At 46.4% G+C, this 27,103-nt stretch overlaps 1 protein-coding gene across 1 annotated transcript in view; it reads left to right on the top strand.

The window, feature by feature from the left end:
• LOC126987761 (protein grainyhead-like) overlaps nt 1–27,103 on the top strand; it is a 387,307-nt gene that overhangs the window by 342,246 nt on the left and 17,958 nt on the right. The window contains exons 8-9 of the mRNA XM_050845053.1: nt 7,089–7,200; nt 22,451–22,545. Of these exons, the coding sequence (XP_050701010.1) occupies nt 7,089–7,200; nt 22,451–22,545 (207 nt within the window). The remainder of the gene's footprint in view (nt 1–7,088; nt 7,201–22,450; nt 22,546–27,103) is intronic.

The raw sequence follows: 27,103 nt of genomic DNA, 5'->3' as shown, positions 1-27,103 counted from the left end.
CTCTCTCGCTCTCTCCCTCTCTCCCTCCCCCTTTCAATCTCCTTTAAAGAACCCCCCCACCTACCTGCCTACCTACCTACCTAGCCTACCGCTCAACCTACCTCCCCCCCACACTCTGTCCCAACCTGTCTCATTGAGTGGATTTCAAAGGCTTCCAGATATTCATTTTATCTTTTATATTCATCGAGAATTGAGTCCATTGCAGGAGCGAGTTTGCTTCAGCAGCCTCGGCCTTCCCTGCTCGTCGGCGTGAGGACTCCAACCCTTGTTATTACGCCGAGAGGGACGACCGGGAGTAAGGTGGCCGTGAGCGAGTGAGCGAGCGTAGCGTAGCGTAGCGTGCACCTGGCGTCCGCATGCCTCTCTCTTATGCTTAATACACGGCGTCCGAAGCTGAGGATGTTGCCGGCTCGTTAATGCTCCGGCTAATGGAGGAGAGAGGGAGGAGGAGGATGGGTGCGGTCATCTGTTGCAGCATCCTCACTCCGCATCTCCGCATCTCCCGTTTGCAGAGGACGTTTGGGGTTGGATGCTACTTAAAAGGGAGGAATCAGTATGGCGTGATCCTCTGTTGCAGCATCCTCACACCGCATCTTCGCATCTCCCGTTTGCAAAGGATATGTGGGTTTGGATGCTGTGAGTTTGGAAGCTGTGGGATCGAATTCTACTCACGAGGGAGGAATCGGCTTAGGCTTTCTTCTGTCGGTAGTTCATGCAGTGTTTGTCTATTATTCGCTTCTTCTCATCTCCCGTTTGCAGAGGATGTGTGGGATTGGATGCTGTGAGTGTGGGGTTGGATGCTACTCAGGGGGGTGGAATGGGCTTAGGCTTTATTGGGTTTAGTTCATTCAGTGTTTGTCTCTGTTCGTTGGGAGGCTTAGTCAACGTCTTTCTGCTAACCGTTTTGACGTAGATCCTAGATCCAGGTGAGGCGCGTCCTATCATTGGCGTATCCTGCACCTGCCTCATCCTCTCTCCCTCCCTCCCTCTCTCCCTCCCTCGCCCCCTCGCCTCCTGCCTCTCTCCCTCCTCTTCTTCCTCCTCCTCCTCCTCTCCTTCGTGGCCTCGTTCTGCTATCTCCTTCCTCCCTTCCTCTAATCCCTGTGCTCTCTGTTTCTCTGTCTCTCTCTTTATCTATCTATCTATCTATGTATCAAGACACCTCTCCACCCGAAATTGACCTATCTTTTCGCCACTCTTTACTTTTGTCTATTATGGGAGCGGTGAGTAGCGGGCTTTTTTTTCTCTCTGCACTCTTTATGTTGCCCTTGAGCCGTCTCCTTTGCTGTAAAAGAAAAAAAAAGCGTCTATATCACAGCATCTCTTAGCTAGACATAGGCCTACCACATTTTTTTTTTTATTAACAACAGCCTATACCATTTACGCATCTATCTCATTTTCACTCTCTTCCTTCCTGCTCCACTCTTCCATTCCACCGCCGATCCACCCATCCACTCCTTCAGTCCTTCCACACAAACTAATCTACATCTATTTATGTATTGCCCTTATCTCCTTCTTCTTCACTCTTGCCCACTCTTACCCCATACTCCATCCTCGTCCCTTCTACCCTCCTTCCCATCCCTCATACTTACCTGCCCACCTGTGTTGTATGCTATTTAGATGCTTACCTGTGCTGCCTACAACGGGTCTACCTTCCTACATACACACATACACACACACACTACAGAGAGCCTTATTATTTCCAGAATCCGCCACAATCTATAAGGAAAAGAACCCACCAAAATCATAAGGGAAAGGAGACAAGCTGAACCTTAGTCTATAAACGAAATCATAAGGGAAAGAAGACAAGCTGAACCTTAGTCTATAAACGAAAGAACACCAAAACAGAACCCGCCACAATCTATAAGGAAAAAGAATCCACCAAAATCATAAGGGAGGGAAGACGTACTGAACTTCATAATCTATAATCGAAAGAGCCGCTAAGTTTCGTTGCCTATTATTTTTCCGTCCTACCTAACCACCATTTTTTAACAATAACCTCGGCATTTCAGTTTTACATCAGGTGCGCCGTCGACCACAATCTATTTTTTTTTCCCTCTGCTTCTTCCTCCTCTTCTCTCGCCACCTACCTGCTACCCACCGCCTCCTCTCCTCTCCTCTCCTCTCAACCTACTACGCTATTCTCTTCTCTCTCTCTCTTGTCTGCCTTTTATGTCTTTCCCTCCCTTCCCTCCCTTCCCTTCCCTTCCCTCTCGCTCTCCTTCCTCTCCTATACATCTTCCATTGCAGCATCACCTTCACCTCCTTCCCATTCCTCTCACCCTACCTTCCCTTCCCCTGTCATCGCGCTCCTCCTCCTCCTCCTCCTCCTCCTCCTCCTCCTGTTCATGGACCTACCGAGAGCTAATCCCCAGGTATGCAAGGTCCTCCTACCGCCGCGGGACGTCATTTTTTTCTATGCCATAGTGCACGACTTCATACTCGGATTTCGTTTTGTGTGTGTGTGTGTGTGTGTGTGTGTGTGTGTGTGTGTGTGTGTGTGTGTGTGTGTGTGTGTGTGTGCGAGGTGGAGGTTGTGGGGGGGGGGGAGTGTCAGTGTGTGTGGGGGAAGGAGGGATCAGTGTGTGTGTGTGTGTGTGTGTGTGTGTGTGTGTGTGTGTGTGTGTGTGTGTGTGTGAGAGAGGGACTTAATATTCTTTCTATCTTCCTCTTCCTTTTTCAAACCGTCTTTTCTTTCCTTTTACAACGTTAGTATTATCTGCCTTGTGTTATTTAGGGCCTTTTTGATGCATGTGTTTATATATATAGGAATGTGGATACCTTTCTTTATATATCTTTTTACAGTCTCCTTTCGTGTGTATATATTTCTTCTTTCTTCCTCCTCTCTCTCCTTCTAAACCCTACTTCTTCCTTCCTTCCCTCCTACCTTCCTTATATTCGTGGCTAAGGCGACTTGATCCTCGTATGTATTAACCTTATGTATGATAGCTTTCCCCATGGCTCACTACCTCATTTTTGCGTTTAGGTAAAGTTACAGTGTGAGGTACAAGTGTGTGTGTTTCGGGGTCTTAGTATGTCAGTATTTTAAGTGTTTCCAGTATCTTATTTTATCCAAGTGTGTTGTGTTGCTTTCTCGGCGGATGGGCTCCCGAAAATGTTATAGGACACTCTCTCTCTCTCTCTCTCTCTCTCTCTCTCTCTCTCTCTCTCTCTCTCTCTCTCTCTCTCTCTCTCTCTCTCTCTCTCTCTCTCTCTCTCTCTCTCCACCCCCCTCCCCCCTTCCACCAGTATCACAGTCATTTTCGTGGAGCACTGCTTGGTTAAAATACTTGAGTCGGGGCTTAAAGCGGAGAATTATGCAGATATTAACATGTGATTCTGCATCTTGGCCCCGATAGCAGGCACGTAAGGCGGCGCAGCGTGTGATATCGAAGCATTACATTGACAGGCGAAGGCTCGTAGATTACCCGTGGAAGACAGGCACTTGGAGGGCGATAAGGAAGCAAATGAACGCCTTCCTCTTCTGATCCTCCTCCCTTCCGTGATGCTCCACCCCCCGCCTCCCCTCCCTGATCCTCTACCCCCCTCCTCCCCTCCTCCCCATCCCGCGTCCTCGTCACCGCTACTCCGATCCAACTACGACTTTGCAGAGAAGCGATGGCAATGAATTACTAGCAATTTGCAGAACTAATGAGACAGTCGGTAGAAACACCTGGAGTGGAGTGGACTGGAGTGGCTCTCGTCTCCTCCTCCTCCTCCTTCTTCTCCTCCTCTTCCTCTTCCTCTTCCTCTCCCCCCCCACCTCAACAGCTTCAGGAGGAGGGAGGAGGAGCGAATAACTTGCTTCATCGAGTCTTTTTATTCATGTATGATAATTTGGGAGTCAGTCATGTAGGAGCGAAGATCAAATTGATGGTTCTTACACATGAGAGAAGAACACCACCGCTCGTTACGGGTGATAGGGACGCCCAAACACAAACTCTGGACTTTGGACGGCCGGGCGGGGGATGGGGGAAGAAGTGAGTCTGTCCAGCGACGGTGTGACGAGGGAGAACGAGACAGACAGACAAATAGATAGGCAGACAGGCAAGCAAGCAGACAGACAGACAGACAGACAAGTAAATAGACAGAGAGGCAGACACGTATAGCGAAGGAAAGATAGAGAAGTTAATAGAAAGAAAATAAAACAGAAATAATAGTCATAGGAGAGAGAGAGATAGTACCAGACAGAGACAGAGAGACAGACAGATAGATAGATAGACAGAGAGGCAGACAGAGATAGCGAAGGAAAAAAAGGGAAGTAAAGTTAATAGAAAATAAAACAGAAATATACTAAAAGGAGAGAGAGATAGCACCAGACAGACAGATAGACAGACAGGCAGACAAGCAAGCAAGGAGACAGACAGGATAGCACGGATAGCAAAGGAAAGAAAGACAAGTAAAGTTAACAGAAAGCCAAAACAGAAGAAAACAAAAGAAAGTAGAAGGGAGAGAGATAGTACCTAGTCCCCGCTGAGTGAAAAGAAAGAAAAAAAAAAGAAAAAAAATATCGCATTAATCTTATCCGCCATATTATGTGAGAGACGCAAGCAACAAAGATAAATGGAAATCTTAAAAAAAATAATAAACTAGAAAAAAAGATAACTCGAGATTCACCTCATGCATAACAAGAGAGCGCCGAGATGAGATCAAACGCATAATTTCAGGTAACCAAAAGCAGGTGAAATGGGGGTTTGAGCAGGTGAGCAGGAGGGGGTAGGGAGGAGAGAGAGAGAGAGAGAGAGAGAGAGAGACTGACAGAGAGAGAGAGAGAGAGAGAAAATTAGAGAGAGAGAGAGAGAGAGAGAGAGAGAGAGAGAGAGAGAGAGAGAGAGAGAGAGAGAGAGAGAGAGAGAGAGAGAGAGAGAGAGATAGAGAGAGAGAGAGAGAGAGAGAGAGAGAGAGAGAGAGAGAGAGAGAGAGAGAGAGAGAGAGAGAGAGAGAGAGAGAGACAGACAGACAGACAGACAGACAGACAGACAGACATTAGCAAGAGGGGCCCGTCACCCTAACTCCTTCGGGCAGCTGGGAAGATTAATGGAGAGAAATGACTGGTCTTCCCGGGGCCTCTGCATGTCACTGGACGCCGCGGTGACCCGACAGGCGCGGCGGCGGCCGGATGGGACGTGGCGGGGCGCGGGGTAAGAGTGTTCACGCGGATGTTGTGTCCAATGAGGTGTTGAGAGTCACTCGGGGTATTGCGAACTCTGACCTCCTTCGAGTGTTCCCCCTCCGGCGAGTCTCTCACTTCGATGCTTAAAAAAATAGAAAGATAATTGAAGCATAACGTCAGTGAGGTATAACTAGTGGTTGTGTGCAGGTGTTGTTATTATGTTGAAAGAATAACATTACGCGCAAAGTAATTTCAAAAAGTGAGTAAAATATAGCATGAAAGAGGATGAAAATAATGACTGGTACGCGAACATGGTGAAGATTTGGGGTGTGGGGGAGAGCTTTAGGAGTTTGCAAGGGGAAAAAATATAATAGAAGCAGAGAGAAGACTTGAGATGTGGAAGGGAGTTTAGGAGTTTGTAAAGAGGAAAAAACAGAAGCGGAAAGAAAACTTGGGGTGTGGGAGGGTGGCTTAGGAGTTTGTAAAGGGGGAAAAAACAGAAGCGGAAAGAAAACTTGGGGTGTGGGAGGGTGGCTTAGGAGTTTGTAAAGGGTTAAAAACAGAAGGAGAGAAAAGACTTAGAGTGTGGAAGGGCGGTTTAGGAGTTTGTAAAAAGGAAAAAAACAGAAGCAGAAAGAATATGAAAAGTGCAACACAGCAAAATAGAAGAGCTTGAAACACAATGACAGAAAAAAAATGACAAGCAGAGGGAAGTTGAAAAAAATAATATAATGGAGTAAATTATCAGAGGGTGAATATATTTTACCACAACTACTGACATAAATAAACTCCTGGTGTTGTTGAAGTTGCAATATATTAAAAAAAAAACACTTCAGTCACAGGGAAATAGAAAGATAATTAAAATGGAGGAAAATAAAATGAGATCAGTGAATGTGCAGTGAATCAAAGTACAACATTATGAACAGGGAGAGAAAAAGCGGGAATTACTAAGCGAATTATCATTGCTACTACGGACTAGAGCTATATCGTGAAAGTGCAACCGATGTACTGAAAAATGAGTAAGCAATAAGAGAATGAGAAAAAAAAGCTGCGGGCGTAGTCATGATGAATGAGAGAGATTACCTGCAAGGAAAAAAAAAGGAAATTAGAGTAAGTCCCACCTGATATTTGCACCTGAGAAATGTATTGATAGCAACACAAAAAAAAGAGAAATGGGCCTTTGGAATAAATAACAGATGGTAGAAATATATTGGAAGAAAGTAATAGGAGTGAAAAAAAAAGATAGATGGATAATTTACTGACCACAACAAGACATTAGCGAAAATTATACACCTTAGTAAATCCTTAAAACCACAAATACAAATAAATACATATTGGAAATTGCATATGTAGGTAGTCCAAGGGAAGACGAAGTGCAGGTCCTCTATACAACTGACTCCTTTACCTGTCTCCCCACCTGTACTGTAAAAAGGAAGGAGTTGATTAGTTACCCACTATACCTATATACCTGAATACCTGTTCCCTCACCTGTCCCACAATACCTGACTCCACCTATTCCTCTCTTCCACAACACATATATACCTGACCACATATTCCACACCTCTTTCATTCCACCTTTTCCTCACCTGCTCCACAATATCTATATACTTGACTCCACCTCTCCCACAATACTTACATACCTGACTCCACTTGTTCCCCACCTGCACTGTACGAAGGAAGGAGTTGATTAGTCACCCACAATACCTTTTTTACCCTCACACCTGCGATGATTACCGGCAGGCCATAAGCAGCGACGCCCTGGATCAGTGTACGCGGGCGGCCACTTACTTTCTCCTCCTACAGGGCAGAGGAGGGAGGAAAGCACCAACCTCAGTTATCTTTCCTTCCAAGCAGACTTAATTGAAGAGTATCTAGACTTTATAAACTTTCTCTGTTCTCTCGCTCGCTCGACATTGTTCCTCCCGCTTCGCCCCTTCATGTTAGAGAGACTTTCACTGGCTTTCTCCCGCCGCAGAGCGTGGTGATGCTGGTCTTCCGGGAGGAGAAGACGCCGGAGGACGAGATCAAGGCCTGGCAGTTCTGGCACAGTCGGCAACACTCGGTCAAGCAGCGCATCCTCGACGTTGGTAAGTACGGAGTTTGTTACTAGACTTTTTTGTGTGTTTCTGTGTCTGTGTCTGTCTGTGTCTCTGTCTATCTATCTGTGTTTCTGTCTGTCTCTCTCTTTCTCTCTATCATTTTTCAGTGGTATTTCTTCTCGTTATTCTTCCTTTTCTTCTTTTTCTTCTTCCCTTTCTGTGTCTGTCTTTGTCTATCTGTGTTTCTGTCTTTGTCTCTCGCTTTCTCTCTATCATTTTTCAGTGGTATTTCTTCTCGTTATTCTTCTTTTTCTTCCTCCCTTTCTCTCTCATTTTCTTTTTCCCATTTGACACTTTAATGACGGTCTTTGTCTTCTTTCTTCCTTCAATACACACTTTCTTCCCTTTTATCTTTTACTTATCTCTTCTCTTTCAACACGATATATATTTTTTGTCTATACTACTTTTTGCCTCTCCTTCTCCTCCTCCTCCTCCTCCTTTTTTTTTTTACTTTCTTCTTGGCGTCATTCTCATGCAAATATTTTCTTTCAAATCAACTTTTCTTTTACGGAAGGCGACTTATCAGGGCCTACAATCATGGTTCTACATTATATCACGCCTCAGTATTATGGATGATATCTAATTTCTAGTTGTTCCTCCTCTTCTCCTTCCGCCATCTCTTCCTCCTCCTCCTCCTCCTTTTTTTCATGTTCCTCCAATATATTTTTCTGTTTTTTTATCCTCTTCATTTCTAGGATTTCTTCGTTTCCTTTTTCTTCAACATGTTTCTGCTGTATTTCATTTTCAATTTCCTCCATCATGACCAACACATCATTACCATCTATATACATCTCTCTCACCACAAGACTCAGGTTATCGTAAATGCCAGCCAATTTGGGCAGTAATACCTGGGAGTAACACAACACCTGAGATTGAACAGTGATAACCTGGCTAGTGTAATTTTCTAATGCTTGGAGAGAGGGAAGGAATGATAGCCGTCTTCACCACCTGGTAGACATGTGGCCCAAATCCTCGCTGTCCATTTCTTTGTCAAAACATTTATACTTTCCCCATTTAAAATTTGCTTCCCACACCTTTTAGTTCATTTACCTCCAGCTGCCATTTTTTTTTTTTTTTTTTTTTTATCGTTGCTCTCCTCCCTTACCCGGTAGCTGCTGGGATCGTGTTTCTTAAAGGCCCCTCTAAGCGAATTAATGAGAAAAAATCATCATTCACGCAAACCATTTCATGATATATATCAACGCATTTGGGATCAGTTTATGCATCGACTGTTTTGGGGGGGCTTATATCATGACAAAAATTTGGCCCGTCGCTGGTACACGGTAAAGCCACAAATTTGGCCCGTCGCTGGTACACGGTAAAGCCACAAATTTGGACTGTCGCAGCTACAGAGTTAACGGACAATGGTTTCCCTTTTTTTTTTTTTTTAGGTGTTGTCTCTAGCGCTTGTAGGCTTTCTTGAGGGGTCTCTTGGACGACCCCAGCCCGTTAGTGGCGCAGGCGAATTTAATTTATAGTGGCTGCCGTGATGGATGACTTCTGTATGACTCTACGTTCTACATCCCCCACCGCTAACATCTCTATCATTGCCTCCCTTCACCTTTACCTTCGCCGTCCCACCTTTTGAGTCATCGCCCTGTCGAGGTGCGGCCCAAGACAGGTAGGACGCCCCCCCCCCCCCCCTGCCAGATTACCTTGTCCCTGTCACCTCTGTCGCGTGGCGTTTATCTGCCGTTCACTCCGCCATTAACATTGTCTTTGCGGGATATTTCGTGGTCTAGCGTTAACATCCCTCCAATGCTGAGACGAGTTTTCACACTTCCTCGGCTATTTTTGTCTTCTGCGGGGACTGGCCCAGAAACAACACTTTCTTCCGAAGACCGATGACCTCACTTCCTTGTAGAGACGACCAGAATGGCGGATGGATGAACGACTGGTTTGAGGATCCACCAGAGTAACCCCGCCAGCCGCAGGGGCCCGATCGTGTTCCCTAATTTCTGGGTGAAGCTGCTGTTTTCAAGGTCATGGTGCGGCGCCGTCACTGCCTGAAATTCATATCTGAAACAGCGTAATCTGTGCGTTTTTCATGAGTTATTACGTAGACCGAAGGGAAAAATACCCTCGCTAGTTTGAAATACCTTGCGGAGGGGAGCAACACACACACACACACACACACACACGAACAATCATAATGAGTACTATTACGGTCCGTCAGCGGCGCTTCTTGATAGGTTTTTTTAACTCCATTGATCAAGGGATTATTGTGAACTTGTTGCGTGTCTACTTATAGTGATTTAGTGGCATTGACATTTTTATGATGGTCTTATTAGTGGTGGTGATGATGGTAATTTTCTAATGCTTGGAGAGAGGGAAGGAATGATAGCCGTCTTCACCACCTGGTAGACATGTGGCCCAAATCCTCGCCTGGTGGTGATTTGGAAGGATTAACCAGCATGCAGTGTTGATGATGACAGAGGGAGAGGAAGTGACATTCTTTCTATCGCTTGATTTATGGAAAATAAAAAGTAACCGTGGCCTTAACCATTACGTATAATATTGTATAATGAATATGGGCTTTGTGAGGCATTGGTAAGTCTCTGAATCGTCTGTGTCAGTGTTCAGCAGGGAATTCCTCCAAATTATCACTCGGATTACAAATAAGCTCTGTCGACATTGGTGCCTCAGCGTGTATCCTGTCTTTCAACATTCCCAGGGCTTAAGTTGCTGCAGGAGGGACCACAAAAATACCTTGGGAACTAGATTTTTACCTTTTCCTTTTTAAAACACACATATTTCTGTCCGTGGCTGGCTATCATTTCCCCCGCCACCGTATAATTTGTGCTTTCGTCCCCCTCCCAACATGTTATAGAGGAAATAAGGAATTCAGTCAAATATTTATCAGTCATCGTCTAGGAAGGAGTGGCAAATGGACGCCGCCCCCTACCCCACCCCTTCCTTCCTCAACCCCTTACCCAGAGTCATAGGCAAGCCCCCACACTTAGTTCCCTTCCACCCCCTTCCCTGATCTTCCACGCCTTGATCTTCCCCTATCGCCATCCCTTACCTGCTCGGTCCCTATTTCTATCCCCCATCTCTCCCCCAGAACCCCAATCCTCACTCCCCCATCACCTTCCTCCCCATCTCTCTTTTGGTCTCCGTTCCCTTCCCTCCCATCCCCATCCCATAGCTGCTCATTCCCCATTTTTAACCTGCATCTACTCCCCAGAACCCCAATCCCCACCCCTAGGCCTCCCCTGCTGCCCCTTCCTCCATCCCCCATTACCTTCCTCCCCATTCCTCCCTAAGTCTCCGTTCCCTCTTATCTCTTATATGGAGGCTTGTATAGAGTGACTTTCTGGCGTCCCATCGTTCACGGCTCGTTGCGGGGTAGCCTTGCACCGCCCTCACTCATTTGGAAAGGAAAGACAAGAGAAATACATTATGGAGACCAGTACGTTTTGATTTGCATATTGATAACTGGGCTCGCTCCTTGCACAACTTTTTTTTAAATCGTATATTTTTTTTCTTCTTTTTACTTTTCGTGCAAAACCTCGACTTTCTCCGCCCACTGCCGTCCGTCCCACGTCCTTCCTTTCGCTTACTTTACGTTAACTTTCCTCCTCCTCCTCTTACATCATTACCATTATGTTTTATAGCTATATTTTTCTGTCACCCAAATCACTGTTATCAAGTATCGCCCTAATCACAGTACTTCCCCGCCATTCCGTGTTATTCAGGTGATTCTGCGTCGTCGATAAGCGGGAAAAAGGTTGATATTCTGCTACTTTCTTGGAATTTGAGGTTCATGTTCCATCACTAGAGTGGAGACGTGTCCGCCGAATCACAGTCTTCATCTAACACACCCTCGAGTTGGTTTTCTTTTTTCCTCTCGTCTCCATGGGAAGGGTGGAGTAATGGCAGGAAGTAGTCTGAACAGTAGAGAGTTAAGAAGTATAATTGACTGTGTGGTGTTTCTGAAATTACTAGAAATTGGGGTTGATTAGGGAGCGAAAGGATAGTTCTGCCGAGGGAGTGGAAGAGGGAGGATAAGAGGAGAGGAACACCCACCTGAACTCTTCATCGAGGGCTGCACGTGGACGAGGACGAGGACGTGACCGAGAAAGAATCCTGCGTTTTGTTCTTTTAAGACCATAAGTCCATAAGAACGTAAGAGTCTGCAAGAGGCCGGCTGATCCGACTCAATTACTCTACCGATCTTGGTATCATCAGCAAACTTACTGACATCACTACTAATACCTGTGTCTAAGTCAATGATATAAATGATGAACAAAAGTGGACCTAATACCGAACCTTGTGGGACCCCACTCGTAACACATCCCCAGTCAGATCTTTGACCATTGATTTGCACTCTTTGCTTCCTACTGCTAAGCCACGCCCTGTCCCAGTTCAAAACTTTACCCTCTACTCCGTGAGCCTGTAGTTTAAGCAACAGTCGGTGGTGAGGAACTTTGTCAAACGCTTTACTAGAATCAAGATAAATTACATCATAGTTTTCATCTCTGTCTACCGCCTCAAATACTTTATTGTAGAAGGACAAGAGATTGGTGAGACATGACCTACCTTTCGTGAACCCATGCTGAGAGTCGTGAATTAAGCTTTTTATCTAGATGCTCCTCTATAATGGTTTGGGAAAGCTCCTTCTGTTACAGTGCTTTGTCTCTTACTTTTCTATGTAGATTTAACTCCTACATATTTATTTTTCTCATCCTTTTCCTCCTCCTCTTCTTTCTACTCCATCTTTTGCTCCTCTTCCTCCTCATCGTTTTCCTCCTAATCTTCCTATCCTCATCCTTTTCTAATCCTCTTTCTCCTCCTCTTCCTCTTAATTCTCTTCCTCCTCATCGTTTTCCTCCTAATCTTCTTATCCTCATCCTTCTTCTAATCCTCATCTCCTCCTCCTCCTCCTCCTCCTCCTCTTCCCCATCCACTTTCTCATCCTCATCCTTATCCTCCTCCTCCATCCTCTCTCAAGTTGACTCCACTTCCAACTTAACTCTTAATAAAATATATTGACTCATTAACATCGTAAATCGAAGCTCTGTGCCACCATCCAAGAACCTCAGTAATAGACTAAATTATGTAAAGCCTGAATACACCTGAGATTATTGCAGGAAATTGGACAGTATAATTATAACCTTAGGTCAATTAACACAAATCAGAGCAGGTGGGACGATAATTGACGTTAATACACCTAATTATTTTGTTTATTGAGATCGTTCTGATATTATATGATGAAAGCGCGTAAAAATGTCGGGTTATTTTGCGGTTTAATTACGTGTTTGTAGTTTACCGCTGAAGGAACGATCGAATAAAAGGAGGTAGAAGAAGGGAAGTGAAGTGAATTGGGTAACTTCCTCCTCCAACTCTTCCTCCTCCTCCTCCTCTCATCCTCCTCCTCTTTCTCTTTCTTTCCTCCTCCTTCCTTTTCTCTTCATTCACTTTCTCTACCTCCTTCTCCTTCTCCTCCACTTTCTCTTCCTCATCCTCTTTCTCCTCCTCTTCCTCCTCATCCTCCTTTCCTCTTTCTCATCCTCATCCTCTTTCTCCTCCTCTTCCTTTCCTCCTCCTCCTTCTTTTCTCTTCCTCCTCCTCCTTCTCCACTCTCTCTTCCTCCTCCTCTTTCTTTCCTCCTCCTCCTCCTCCTCCTTTCCTCTTTCCCCTGCTCCTCCTCCTCAAAATCGTCCTCCTTTTCCTCCTCCTCCTCATCCTCGTCCACCTCCTCTTTATCATCATCATCATCATCATCAAGGTGGCGTTACCTGGCGGAGTCGTGGTGCTGTGAGGACTGATCATTCGCGTGGACGCAGGAGCAGCAGCCTCTCTCTCTCTCCCCGCCCCGCACTTTCCCCCTCAACCCATCATTTACATCTATTATCTCGTCACCCATACATTCCCGGGGTCGCGGTGGCCGGCCGGGGGCTCGCCATCCATCCTTGCGCTGCGGACGAAGTGGGTGGGAGGGTCCGTCAGGTGACACGCGGAAGAGGCAGGTCAAGAGATGAACGAACCCATTGTGATGTCGTTTTGGGGTGAAAATTGTGCGACCTTTATTTTTAAGCTGTTTTTTTGCCTGAAAGAGAGAGAGAGAGAGAGAGAGAGAGAGAGAGAGAGAGAGAGAGAGAGAGAGAGAGAGAGAGAGAGAGAGAGAGAGAGAGAGAGAGAGAGAGAGAGAGAGAGAGAGAGAGAGAGAGATTCTCTGAGAGAGCGAGTCTCATAGAGAGGATGTAATTCAACAGCAGGCAGTCAGGAAGAGAGAGAGAGAGAGAGAGAGAGAGAGAGAGAGAGAGAGAAAAAAGTAGCTGATTTGTCTTTTTTTATGTTTCTGTGTGGAAGTGGAAGGTTTTTTTTTGTGGGTGTGGAAGTGGAAGTTTTTTTTGTTGTTGTTTTTATCTTGCTCAGACGAATTATAGTCCATGAAATCCAGCGAGTTCCTAAAGCAAGGGGTTTATGGGAAATTATAAAGTTTTTTTTTTATTTTCTCATTCGTGGTGCGCGTTTATTTTTATTTTTCCTTTACAAAGTCGAACCGTGTCCCAGAAAACCTGTCTGAAAGTATCGATGTTTTTTTTTTCTTCTTCTTTTGTTTCTTTTGCGCCAGCTATAAGCAGTTTAGATCAGTTTGCCTTGGCGTAAGTTAGACTTTCTTAGACTTTCATTTAAGGCGTGAAAGTTTGCTTGTCATGGTTGTTAATTGTTTCCTGGCCCTAAGAATCTAGCGCACACACACACACACACACACACACACACACACACACTTCGCCTTACGTAACAGCGGATGGGAATTGTCAGATTCTCGTTAAAATACGTAATTCTGAAGATGGATTCGCCTCCCCACGTGAGTGTTCCCGCGGGGAGGGAGGCGGGTCATGGAAAGGGTCGGTGGCGGGGCGGCGGGGCGGCAGCGGAGCCTCCACGGTAATGACATCTTTTCCGTGATCACTTAGCAGTTAGCTTGGTGATTACGGCAATTAAAGAGTTGCATCGTGAGCCGCCATTACCGCGACTCCTGGTTCTCACGACCACCGGCGTGGACGGCCGCCGCTGCCCGCCGCCCGTCTGTTGAGGGTCTCGGCGGCGTGCCCGGCGGCGGGAAAGATTTGTATGTGCCTGCCAAAAGAGTGAAGGCTTCGGGCAGCTCCCAGACGGCCTGCAGCTCTGAGGCTCGGGGCGCTTTTTTAATTTATCATTTTACGTCGTTTGCATCATATTCGTTCGTTGAATATGAAAGGACAATAGTTTATTCCCTAATGAAAGGTACGATAGATCACGTAATGACTTTATATCGGCTTAATGTAAGGTAAAATAAATCACGTGATGTTAACTTTCTGTAGGCAAGATTATTGAAATACGATATAATAGAAGAATCTAATTGAGCCTTCTCCTGGAACGCTGTCTGATCGTCCGTCCCCACGGGTGAGTAGCCGCAGCACGGACACCCCGGGCGCGGTGCTTCCCGTCACCTGCCGCCGCCGCGTCCGAGCCCCGCCGCCGCCGCCGTGCCCTGATTGACAACATTTCCTTACCGCGTACGGCCCGGGGCGGCGGCATGCTCCTCCACGCCCATAAACCCATCACCGCGCCGCGCGCCCCCTCATTAGGGACCCACGCGGGGCGGCAGTACGGCGTTCCTTTTACGAAACAGATTGAGAACTACAGAAGACCTCACGGGTGGGTGTGGCAGCCCGACTCTCCCTTCCCCATGGGGCACAGCCAGGAAAATGTGTATAATTACTAGTGAGTGGCCTTCTTACCCGCACGCATCTCCGCCGTCTGTATAGCAGATTCCGAGGCAGATTAAGCCGCAAATTGGTATTCTTGATCCTTGATAGGCGTTTATACCCGAGCGGTGGTGTGCAGAGAATTGTTCTTCCCCCGACGAGCCCCGACACTATTACGTCCGAAGCTGTATGTCGGAGTTGTGGAGAGACACGCGTTGTTTTTTGCTCGACGAAATTAATGTCTTTTGTTTTGTTTTTTAGCTTCAACATTTTGGTTTAATAGCATATTTGAATAGCAAAGGCTCAAGATTTGTCTGACTTTGTTATTGCTTGTATATCTATGCATCATATTTAATCTGACTTGAAAAAAAAGGAAAATATTCAACTCAATGAGGTCAGGATCTGCCAGTTCAGTGCGCCCGTTCCTCAGTGTTTGCTTCATTGTAGTACAAATCCTTCTGGTTTCCACGGAGTAATGGCGCCCACGGGCATCCAGGTGACGTTGGCTTTGTGTGTGTGGCAGGCTAGACAGGTTGTCGTGGCGCGTCGGGATTTATCACAAACTCGGTTCGAACAAAACACGAAAACGTTCTTTGATATCTTAGCGCTAATCCCCCAAGGAGAAACTAAAGAAAAACTTCCCTCGTTAACGGAAGTCGCCCGCTACTCGTGATGGATCGACTGCAAATGTTCCCGCCAGGAAGAGCTTCTGCTGAGGGAGTAAAAACAAAATTAATGGCGTGACTCGGTTGATGGTTAGTTGGCATAATATATATTGTTTGACGAGTGACTGAGAATAATAAGTCAGATAAAGGGATTGGGTGTTGATGCTTGTCCCCAAAAGTGTGGATGAAACACTTATTCCACAAGCAGGGACAAGAGAGTGCTTCGACGGTGTTGCTCTCCAGCGTGTAGAAACAGCAACATCATCATCTACAGCCATTACTTGTCCACAGTACAAAGGCCTTTCCCAATGTTCTCCACCCCTATTAACCCGGTAGCAGCGACGGGCCAAATTTGTGCCATGATATAAACCCCCCAAAACAGATGATGCATAAACTGATCACAAAATTTAATGCGTTGATATATATTATGAGATGGTTTGTGTGAGTGATGATTTTTTCTCATTTTTCTTGCTTAGAGGGACCATAAGAAACGTGATCCCCGCTGCTACCGGGTTAATTTCTAATGTTAACGTACTTCATCCTGATCCGGTATTGCGAAGCTTCATATCCCCATCTGGTCCTCTGCTCCGACTCTTGGTATATTTTCCTCGGGGGCTGAGCGATAAGACGTCAAGCAGTTGTAAAAGTGAAACAGTGTCACCGCCTCGCTATATGGAGCACGACTAATGCATTTACAACAAACCTCACTCTCCAAATTCTGTGTATCTGATGCGAACATTTGCATAAACTGGGAAGAACTTGAAGGTTTTGCCCCGTGTGTCTCCCGTCGTGTCATCGGTCGGCCATACAGAGCGTCGTTATCACACGGACAACAGAACTCACTCAGCAAATTGTTTTCTTCTGCTGTTGGGTGTTTGTAAGGGTGAAAGCTGGAGTTACGGGTGATGGACAATAATGCTTGGGGGCTCTTTCCCCTCCGACACACCCAGAGAGGCAGGCACGCAGCCCTTCCCTACTGCAGCCCCGGGCAAGTGTGCAAGATACCATCACCACCACCACCACCGCCTGCACTCCTTCCCGGCACTTATGGCTTGCCCTCTAGACCCTACCCTTCCCTTGCCACCCCGACCCGCACAGCCTAGCATGATGGGGCACAAGAACAGAGACTATTGTAGTTATTTTTGCTGTTGGTGATAGCTTCTGGTATCGTCTTTGTTTTCATTATTATTTTTATTTTTTTAATTGCTGTTATCGCTGTCATATTTAGGGCTTAAATTTGGTGGCAAACTCTTTCTTCCTCATGTCTAGTCTTAATCTGTGCCGTGGTGTAGTGTTATGACCAATGCCTTGCTCAGAATGGCCCTCTAACATTGTACAGCCTAGTCAAAGCGCAGCGGGGTGAGGAACCATTAAATATATACCAAAGAACTTCAGTCGTACTTCCGTGTGTCGCCTTGTATGGCCACCAACAGAGGCGTCACCAGTCAGAGCCGATTTCACAGTCCAACAAAGTGTCTCCGTAACAGCCCGAACCAAACTATAGAATCCCATACAATTGAAAATGGTGAGGTCTTCGATGCCACGCTAAATACACAAGACTTTTCCTGTATAGTTTCAGCAAATTTGTGAACTTAAATACAAACACTAGACACTATACAAGGAAATTTCGAAGGCTCTGGTATTGGTTTGGGAGCTTACTAACCCATCATGGGGAACTGTGAAACTGGCCCTCAATCTCTTCCCAAGCACTGTCAAGGGAGGAGGAGAAGACTGTCAGTGTCGATCTCCCACAGAAAACTCGACCCTTGCTAACTGCGCCCCGCCGTACCATTACTCGGCTGCTTCGCTTCGAAATGACTTGCCTCAAGGGGCGATGGTGAGGCGACTTCTTGCCACTCGCCAGGAAGAACGTGTCTGAGGCCGATGTGAATGAGGGCTCATGTTCCGGAAACCAGCGGTGAATCGGCACGTCTTTCTTGTAAACAAACTGGCGGAAGACGAAAGACTGTTATTGCTGTTGTTGTTGTTGTTGTTGTTAGTAGTGGTGGTTATCGCAGCGGTGACTGGTGGTGCTTGTTCGTGCTACTGTTCTTGTTGTTTTTGTTATTTTGATTATGATGGTGTGAAACAGCAGGCGTAGTGATGGTGATGGTGGTGTTTTCTGTTGTTGTCATTGTTTTGTTGTTTGGAATGTAATGATTGTGCAGGATCAGGGTATCAGGGTATCAGGACACCTCTCCTCCCTAAATTGACCTCTCTTTTTGGCCACTCCTTTGACCTCTATTCAGGAGCAGTAAGCAGCGGGCTTTTTTTTCTGTCTCCTTAGCAGTAAAAAAAAAAAAAAAAAAAAAAAAAAAAGATGCTAGTTTTGGTCATGGTGGTTGTGGTAATGGTGGTGGTGGTAGTGCTGATAGTGGTGGTGATGGTGGTGTTCTTGCTGCTGTGATGGTGGTTGTGGTGGTGACTTTATAAACACAGCAACAACTTCATCTGGTCCTATATCATGAACCGTTGCAGAGGCGGTGTAATTTTCTATACAGTCGAGTTACTCTTAATCCCGTGTCGTGATGGCTGAAATGCTCCACTAGAAAATGAAGCAGTCAGGCAAAGCAAAGCAAAGCAAAACAAAAACTAAACACACATTCGATATCACGAGGAAAAAGATGTTAATGCGTTGCGCCAAACATCCTCCGAGTATAATTAATTGGAATACACAATTTTATAATACAAAAAAAAACATTCACGCTCCAGCCATAATATTATAAATCGGAGATCGGACATGACGAAAAATAAAAAAAAAGAGAAAAAGTATAGATAATCACACGTGCATCCTCCATCAGCAAGCAGCGAGCGCCCGCCCCCACATAGCAGCGTAATTTTATTTGCATATCACTCATTCTTAAACTTTCATAAATCCGAGCGAACGCGGCCGCAAAAAGAAAATGTGGTAGCACGAGGGAGACTAAAATAAAATGATGAGGTAATGAGAATCTTGGATCTTGAGGAACACGACGAGAAGAATATACGACGACAAGGAGTCACGCGAGAGAGAGAGAGAGAGAGAGACGTGGGTAGGTCAAGATGGGGGTATGTAGAGCTCTGGGGCAGTGACACGGAAATAGTAAGAGAAAAAAATAATTGGTATTCGAGTTTCTTTTATTGAGGCGTGTGAGGATGGCGGAGCGGGAAAGGCTATGCTAGGATTGTGGTACTGCGTGTGTGTGTGTGTGTGTGTGTGTGTGTGTGTGTGTGTGTGTGTGTGTGTGTTTGAGAGAGAGAGAGAGAGAAAATAAGAGAAGAAAGTGCTAAAGGAAGAAAATAAAAAAAATAACAGGAGGAAGGAAAGAAAGAAGGAAAGCAAAATAAAGGCAGGGAAGAAAGTAAAGAAAATAATGAAGAAAAACAAGATGAGAAAGAAGAATATGGAAGGAAATAAAAGTGATGAAATGATAGAAAAATTGTTAAGAGATGTGTGTGTCTGTCTGTCTGTCTGTCATCAACGCGGTCGTCAGTGCGGTAAAACTCAAACGATTTATTCAGTTAGTCCTTATATAATCTTTTTTTCCTTTTTTTATATTTTGGGGTTAGGAATTCAGACATTTTCAACCCTTAATTGGCAGTTTTTCCTGGTCTTTTTTATAGCCTTGTATCTCCCGCGTTTTCTTGCATAAAATCCTCAAAACCAACTTACATCTGACGCTATATAATAAACCTCTCTTTCTGTGGGGTTACAATATTTAGATTTCCTTTTTTTTTTGCGGGGGGGGGGGGGGTCGTAATGGGACAATGTTAACCGGGAACCTGTTTTTCTTATGGGGGCGATAGTGTTAACCAGGAAGGAGAGGGACGGAGACTCAGTATTAACCAAGAACCTTCACGTATCATTTTTCTTTTCCTCGCGCCGTCTTCCTGCAATGCCGCCTTTCCTTGTACATACGACGAAGCCTGTGAACACGAAGAACCGGATACGCCCTAGGGAAAACAAGGCGGCGGAGGCGGAGGAGGAGAAGGGGGGAAGAAACACCGCTGCCAAAACAATCAGGCTTCCTATGTATACTTAGCGTTAAGATAATACAGGAGTGGAAGCGCTGTGGCAAAACACTTATGAAGAAAACCGATCCAGCCATGCATGAGTGCCTTAGAAAAAGTTGACCCTGGGAGTTAGCGGAGAGACCCGGCCAACAAGGAAGAATAGAAAAGCTTCGTGTGTGTATTTGAGTGTGTTTTCGAAGGGTGAGAGGGGGGAAGGAAGGCGTTGTGTGTATGTGTTTGGTAGGGGGGGGACAACAGGAGGGGACATATCAGCAAGGAAAAATAGAAAAGCTTCGTGTGTGTGTATATTTGAGTGTGTTTGCGAGGGGTGAGGGGGAGGAAGAAAGAGGTGTTTGGGTCGTAGGTTATGTGTTTGAGGGGGGAGGGGGACCAGCACGAGGGGAAAATAAAAACAAGGAAAAATAGAAAAGCTTCGTGTGTGTGTATTTGAGTGTGTATATTTGGGTGTGTTTGCGAGGGTGATGGAGAGGAAGAAAGAGGTGTTTGGGTCGTAGGCTATGTGTGTGAGGGGGTGAGGGGGACCAGCTTGAGGGGAAAATATCAGCAAGTAAGAATAGAAAAGCTTCGTGTGTTTGTGAATGTGGATGTGTTTGGGGGGTGGAAGGAGGGGGACAAAAAGAAGTGTTTGGGCTGTAGATCGTGTATGTGTGTGTGAGAGAAGTGTGTGTGTGTGTGTATCAGTCGTTCAGTCAAGGGTTTCCACGCGACATATACGGAGAAGTAAAGCAAAAAAACAACCCACACAGCAAAACAATAGGTGTGGTGGAGGCCAGGAAAGTAAACAAGTAGGATAGAATGGCCGTAGTGGAGAGGGAAAAAGAGAAAGGAAGGTACACTTAACAATATAAGGTGGGGTATAAAGTAGGAAAGTTAACAAGATAGAATGGCCGTAGTAAAAGAAAGGGAGAAGGGAGGGCACACACACAACAAAGCAAAGTGTGGCATAAAATAGGAAAGTTAAGAAGCAAGATAAAATGACGGCAGTGGAGGGCAGGAGGGAAGGGGAGGAGAGAGGGAGTGGCCGAAAAGCTTAAAGGCATTTCCCGAAGAAGCAAAAGGGGGGGGAATAGGTAGGAGTCGGAGTAAGAAGAAGAGGAGGAGGAGGAGGTGTAAGAGTTTGTGTTCGGGGTAATACCAGCTCAGTGACGCCCTGGGCACCCAATTTACTTCCACCTCCTCTTGATGCCTCGGTCAGTGCCGCCATAACCGCCACCAGACACGAGCCTCCGTGGGGGATTAGCGTCGCTTGGCAAATCCCAGAACGTGAATGAGTACCCGAGAGAAGATGTAATTTGGATGAGTCCTGGGCAGCATTTAGAGGAGATTAGAGGGTATTAAGAGCTTTTAATGCCCCGTTAGATAGTGAGCTTAAAGAAGGATTTGTGTGTGTGTGTGTGTGTGTGTGTGTGTGTGTGTGTGTGTGTGAGAGAGAGAGAGAGAGAGAGAGAGAGAGAACTAAACGGGAATAGCCTGAGCTAACCTAATATTTTGGACGCGTTGCTCTCCACTTTCCCCACACGCCATAACCCCACCCTGATACACACACACACACACACACACACACACACACACACACACACACACACACACAAGTCAGGGTCATTGTGTGTTTGATAGAGAGAATAAGAGATGAAGATGCGAAAGGAAGGAAAATAAGAAAGTAACGGGAGAAAAGAAAGAAAGAAGGAAGGAAAATTAATGAAAAAGAGAAGATCGGAAATGTAAAGGAAGAATGGAACGAAACAGTGTGACGGAGATGAGCACCGAGGCCACGCGTACACACACACACACACACACCAAAGAAAAAAAAAGATCCTCACTTCTTACAAAACCATCAAATCACCACCACCACCACCACCATCCGGCCCCCCAACCACCACCACCGCACCTCAGCCCCGCGGCCTCCACCTTACCTTTACCTGCCTCACACCTCCACCACCTGGGCGCCTCAAAACACACAGGTATCACTCGTCAGCCCAGCCCAGGTAGCTACTCCTCTGCCAGCCACACCCTCCCCCCCCTGCCCTCCTAACCTCCCCCCCACACACGCACACACGAATTACCGAAGACTTTTTCCTTGTAGTTTTTTCTTCTCTATTTTCACCCATTGTAGCGCACACACACACACACACACACACACACACACACACACACACACACACACACACACACACACACACACACACACACACACACACACACACACACACACACACACACACACATGCAGGGGGGATATATTTTCTGTGCTACCAAAACTGGATACCTGATCACTGTTCTCAGGCTCCATTTTGTCGACAGATTGATATTTATGTCAGGTAATAAGTGGGTGATGCATGCAATGTTTTTTTTTTTGTGTGTGTGTGTTTTTTTTGTGTGTGTTTTTTTGTGGCGACCTTTTCTCGTGTGTTTGTTTACGATGCATAATGAGCACATCGCTGCGCACACTCTTATATCCTCACCTCACCTCACCTCATCTCACATCACATCACCTCACCTCACATCACAACCCCTCATTTTCTCTCTCCTCATCTCCCCTCACCTCATCTCACATCACATCACAACACCTCAGCTTCTCTCTCCTCATCTCCCCTCACCTCATCTCACATCACATCACAACACCTCAGCTTCTCTCTCCTCATCTCCCCTCACCTCATCTCACATCACATCACAACACCACATTTTCTCTCTCCTCATCTCCCCTCACCTCATCTCACATCACATCACAACACCTCAGCTTCCCTCTCCTCATCTCCCCTCACCTCATCTCACATCACATCACAACACCTCATTTTCCCTCTCCTCATCTCCCCTCACTTCCCCGCCTCCCCTCACCTGGTTCCGTCTCCCTTCCTGCAGATACCAAGAACAGCGTGGGGCTCGTCGGCTGCATAGAGGAGATCGCTCACAACTCCATCGTCGTATACTGGAACCCACTGGAGGCAGGAGCTAAGGTAGGGGACTGCGTGTTTGTTTAGTGTGTGTATGTGTGTGTGTGTGTGTGTGTGTGTGTGTGTGTGTGTGTGTGTTTGCTTGTATGTTTATACCTGTGTGGGGAATCGAGGAGATCTGTGTGTATGTGTGTGTGTGTGTGTGTGTGTGTGTGTGTGTGTGAGATAGAGTGAACCAAAGAGGAAAGTGCTAAAGGAAGAAAAAAAAGAGAATAACTGGAGGAAAGAAAGAAAAAAAGAAAGAAAAAAAGAAAATCGGAAATGAGAAAAGTGGAAGAAAACAAAAAGCGATAAAAAGAAAGAAAAACGATGAGAGAGAGAGAGAGAGAGAGAGACGCCCTACCATACACGTTCCGCGGCATCAGATAGTGAATGCCTCGCCCTCTAAGGTGTTGCCGCTGACAGTATCGCCTCACAGTGACCGCCGCGACACTTTTCTCTCCCCGGCAGCGTGTCATCAGCTAAGGAGGGGCGAGGGGGCGAGGTGTGTGCTCCTCCCCTCCCCTTACAACCTCTTCACCCTCCCCTCCTTCCCCATCACGCTTCGCACCCCGAATTTTCCTTCTTCCTTGCTCCATTCCCTTTTACAGTCCTTCTCCTCCTTTTCCCCTCCCCTCACTACCTCTTCACCTTCTCCTCCTTCCCCATCACGCTTCGCACCCCGGATTTTCCTTCCTTCTCGCTCCATTCCCTCCTACAGTCCTCCTTCTTCTCCTCCCCATCTCTCCCCCTTCCTTGTCGCACTTTACACCCCGGTTGGTTCTTCTTCTTTGCCCCAACCCGTTCCCACAGTCCTCCTTCTTTTCTTCCTACCTTCCCTTCACAACATCTCCACCCTCTTCCCCTTCTATATCACACTTCACACCTCGCTTGGTCCTTCTTTCTTCCCCTTCCTCGGGCATCACGCGCACTATCCCCTTATGCAGTCCTCCTCCTCTTCCTCCTCCTTCCCCTCCTTAATTTTTTTTTTACCCCTTCCTGCCCTCCTCCTCCTCGTCCCTCCTCGGCTCTCCTATCCATCCCACCCGCCAGCCCTGTCTTGCCCTCATTCTTCGGTCCCTCTCTTCCGCAACCAATTCATCCTCTCCTAGCCTGGCCGTCCCATCCTTCTCCCTCCTCCACTCTTCTCTCCTCTCCTCTCCCGTCCGCTTCCCGATTCTTGTCTCCATTCTGACACCTTAAATCGCCGCTTTATCGCTCTCTTTGGGATTGAATCTTTGGAGAAGGGATAATTTCGTATTAGTCTAATATTGCTTCCGGTCAAAGTCCCCATTTTACGTTGATTCAAAGACTATCATCCTCTTATAATTACGTTTTCCAAGCTTCATTTTCATCTTTGCATTTAATAGAGGCAACCTGAATTGACTCGTCACCCTCTAAAAATTACTGAAAGTGTTCCACAAAATGTTCATACTTACAAAAAACGATGGAGGAAAATGACCACAGCCAAATTCCGTAAGAACCGGAGCCTAACTTTTACACCCATCAAACTCCCTCCCACCTAGATCGTATTCGCTACTTTTTCCCCATTATCGTACAGCCCTTCCTCCTTCCCCCTCTCCGGTCATCACACGCGCTATCCCCTTATGCAGTCCTCCTCCCCAGCCTGTCCTCCTTTCCTCAGACGAAGAAAGAAAGGAAAAAAGAAACAACACCCATAACGACCCTCAAGCCGCTCCAAGTAACATCTCCGCCCTACACAAGACATCACAATCACCCATTTTATACCATCACCGTACATCCATCCTTCCACCTTCCCATAAGCCTCGGAGACCCACTAAGGCCATTGACCCCACTCACGCCAACGAGCCTCCAGTCACAGGCCCATAACCCGGCAAACTCGTCGCGGCTGTGTAGGGGAGAGCGGTGGCCGGGCCCTCACAATACAGCCTCTCCATTAACAGCTCAATATTACGACCCGAAGAGCTGTGCATGGCGACTTGGCGGCTCCGGCAGGTGGACAGACGGCGGTTCTCCCTTCGCGCCGGCCGGGATCAAGTCGTAAACCCTCGAGTCCATCAATAGTGAGGGATTTTATGATGGTGATGGTCCCGTGTCCCGCAACTTTACTCGCTCCCCCACCCTCCGCTTCTGCCGCCGCCCCCGAGAAGCCTATAGCACCCAGCACCCTACTCTTTTCTGTCTTCGCTTTCTGTCTTCGCTTTCTCTCTCTCTCTCTCTCTCTCTCTCTCTCTCTCTCTCTCTCTCTCTCTCTCTCTCTCTCTCTCTCTCTCTCTCTCTCTCTCTCTCTCTCTCTCTCTCTCTCTCTCTCTCTCTCTCTCTCTATGTCTCTCTCTCTCTCTCTCTCTCTCTCTCTCTCTCTCTCTCTCTCTCTCTCTCTCTCTCTCTCTCTCTCTCTCTCTCTCTCTCTCTCTCTCTCTCTCTCTCTCTCTCTCTCTCTCTCTTCTCCTTTTCTTCCTGTTCTTCCTTCTCCTGCTTCTCCTCTTGAAGTCCTACGTATTTCACATTCTTGATCCTTTTTTTTCCCTCATTTTTTTTTATTGTTACTTCTCTTTCTCGTTCAAATTCTCCTCTATTGCTTCTGTTTCTTCTTCTTTCTCTTCTCTTTCTTTCGACTTCAGTTATTCTTCCTCTTCCTTCTCCTCATCCTCCATCACACTCCCTTATCACCAAAGGGAGTTAAATTCCTCATTGCCCGCGTCACTTCTTGCAACCACAGCCCCTCGAGAAGCCTTCCTTCGTCACTGCTATCGCTCAGTATCGCTTGAGTATAGTCCGCCACTCGCCACAAGTCTCCACGAGGAAGGGAAGCACTTAACATGCATTCGATATGATCTCCTGCCCCGCGCCCTTATCGCTGACATATCTTGATTAGCGTTTTTTAAAGTTTTGTCTCCGCAATTACCTGGAGGCGACTTATTAGTGTCATTGTCTTTGTTGCTATTGTTGTTATTGTTATTGTGATGAAGCTGAGGAAGTGAAAGAGATAGAGTGACAGGTGATGAAGGACTAAGAACTAAAAGAACATCTAGTGAACGGAGACAAAGCGATCGAAAAAGGTTCTGCCACTGTTTGTTTGTTTGTTTGTTTGTTTTCCCTTGTTTCGCACACACGCTGAACCGACCTGTCTCTCCCATTCTCATCTCCCACCTCTTCCCATTCTCCGTAACACCCGGCAACACCTCATCCCCTTTCCACTTATTTCCTCTTTATTTTACTGGTCCTTACTCCTTTTTCTTCCCCTTTCCTCCCTTTTTTCTCTCTCCGTAACACCCGGCAACACCTCATCCCCTTTCCACTTATTTCCTCTTTATTTTACTGGTCCTTACTCCTTTTCCTCCCCCTTTCCTCCCTTTTTTCTCTCTCCGTAACACCCGGCAGCATTTCATCCCCTTCCTTCCCCAGCACGCACGTCCCTGTTGGTCCAGCCTCCCGTAAACCGCGCCCCGAAGAGAGAGGTGCTAAAACTATGCTAAAACGCCTTCCTGGTGCAGCAGTAAACCCTCCCAGCTTTTACCGCGCCGTCATAATTACCGACTTTTAATTAGGATCAGATGGCGAGGCCTCCTTTTTTTACAAGCAATACCCCAACCCGTTAACCCTTCCGTATTGTTCGTCTGGGAAAGGTTACCTATGGGAATTCTTTTCGATATTGTTTTTAGATCATTATTTTCTAAGCGGTCATATTTACTTTTATTTAGATGAGATAGCTACTAGCATGTTTGAATGAATAGACAACATATGATTAGAGATAAGAGAGATAGGGATAGATAGATAGAGATATATACAGAGAGAGAGAGAGAGAGAGAGAGAGAGAGAGAGAGAGAGAGAGAGAGAGAGAGAGAGAGAGAGAGAGAGAGAGAGAGAGAGAGAGAGAGAGAGAGAGAGAGAGAGAGAGAGAGAGAGCATCATTTTTTTTCACAGCATCCCTTTCAACTTTTCATTCCACCGTCCTTCTTCCCTCCACCTTTCTCTCCCTCCCTCTCTCCTTATCTCCTCATCACCTTCCTCGAGTGATAAATGTGATGAGGCCATGATTAATGTTTGCTAATGCTTGTTATTGCCTCGGGAACGGCCGCTCATTGCATGCATCATCGCGCCCGATTTCTCTGCGTTTCCTTTTACATGCGGAATTACATTTGTTACTCGCCGCGAATGTAATGCAGATTAATTGTTGGTGGCGGTGACTAATCTCGCTAATGTGCTGCGTCTTGTAATAATGGTTTGGTTTCGTCATCCTTTGTCTCGACTCGATGACATTCTAGATCTGATTTCGTTTGGTTTGTTTTTTTGTTCTCTTGTATTTTTTTCCCCCGGCTGGCGTTCATCTGCAGAGTGAATGGTAGAGGTTCATTCTTAGAGCTCTTCATTCTGACTAGCTTCCTCTACTTCTATCCTCCTCTACCGCCTCCTTATCGTTATCATCATCTTCACCATCATCATCCCACTTCTCATCCCTTCCCCCAAACTCCCACTCTTTACACTGCATTCTCTTCGTCATCCCCTTCGTCATCAGCATCACCCTCGTCCTCGTCCCCTTCCCTGACACCCCGAGAACTCCTTCCCCCATGGCTCCTACTCTACAATACATTCTCTCTAG

Source organism: Eriocheir sinensis, chromosome 66 (assembly GCF_024679095.1).
Source record: "Eriocheir sinensis breed Jianghai 21 chromosome 66, ASM2467909v1, whole genome shotgun sequence".
Lineage (NCBI taxonomy): Eukaryota > Metazoa > Arthropoda > Malacostraca > Decapoda > Varunidae > Eriocheir > Eriocheir sinensis.
The sequence above is the reverse complement of the archived record's forward strand: the minus strand, read 5'-3'. Positions and strand labels throughout refer to the sequence as shown.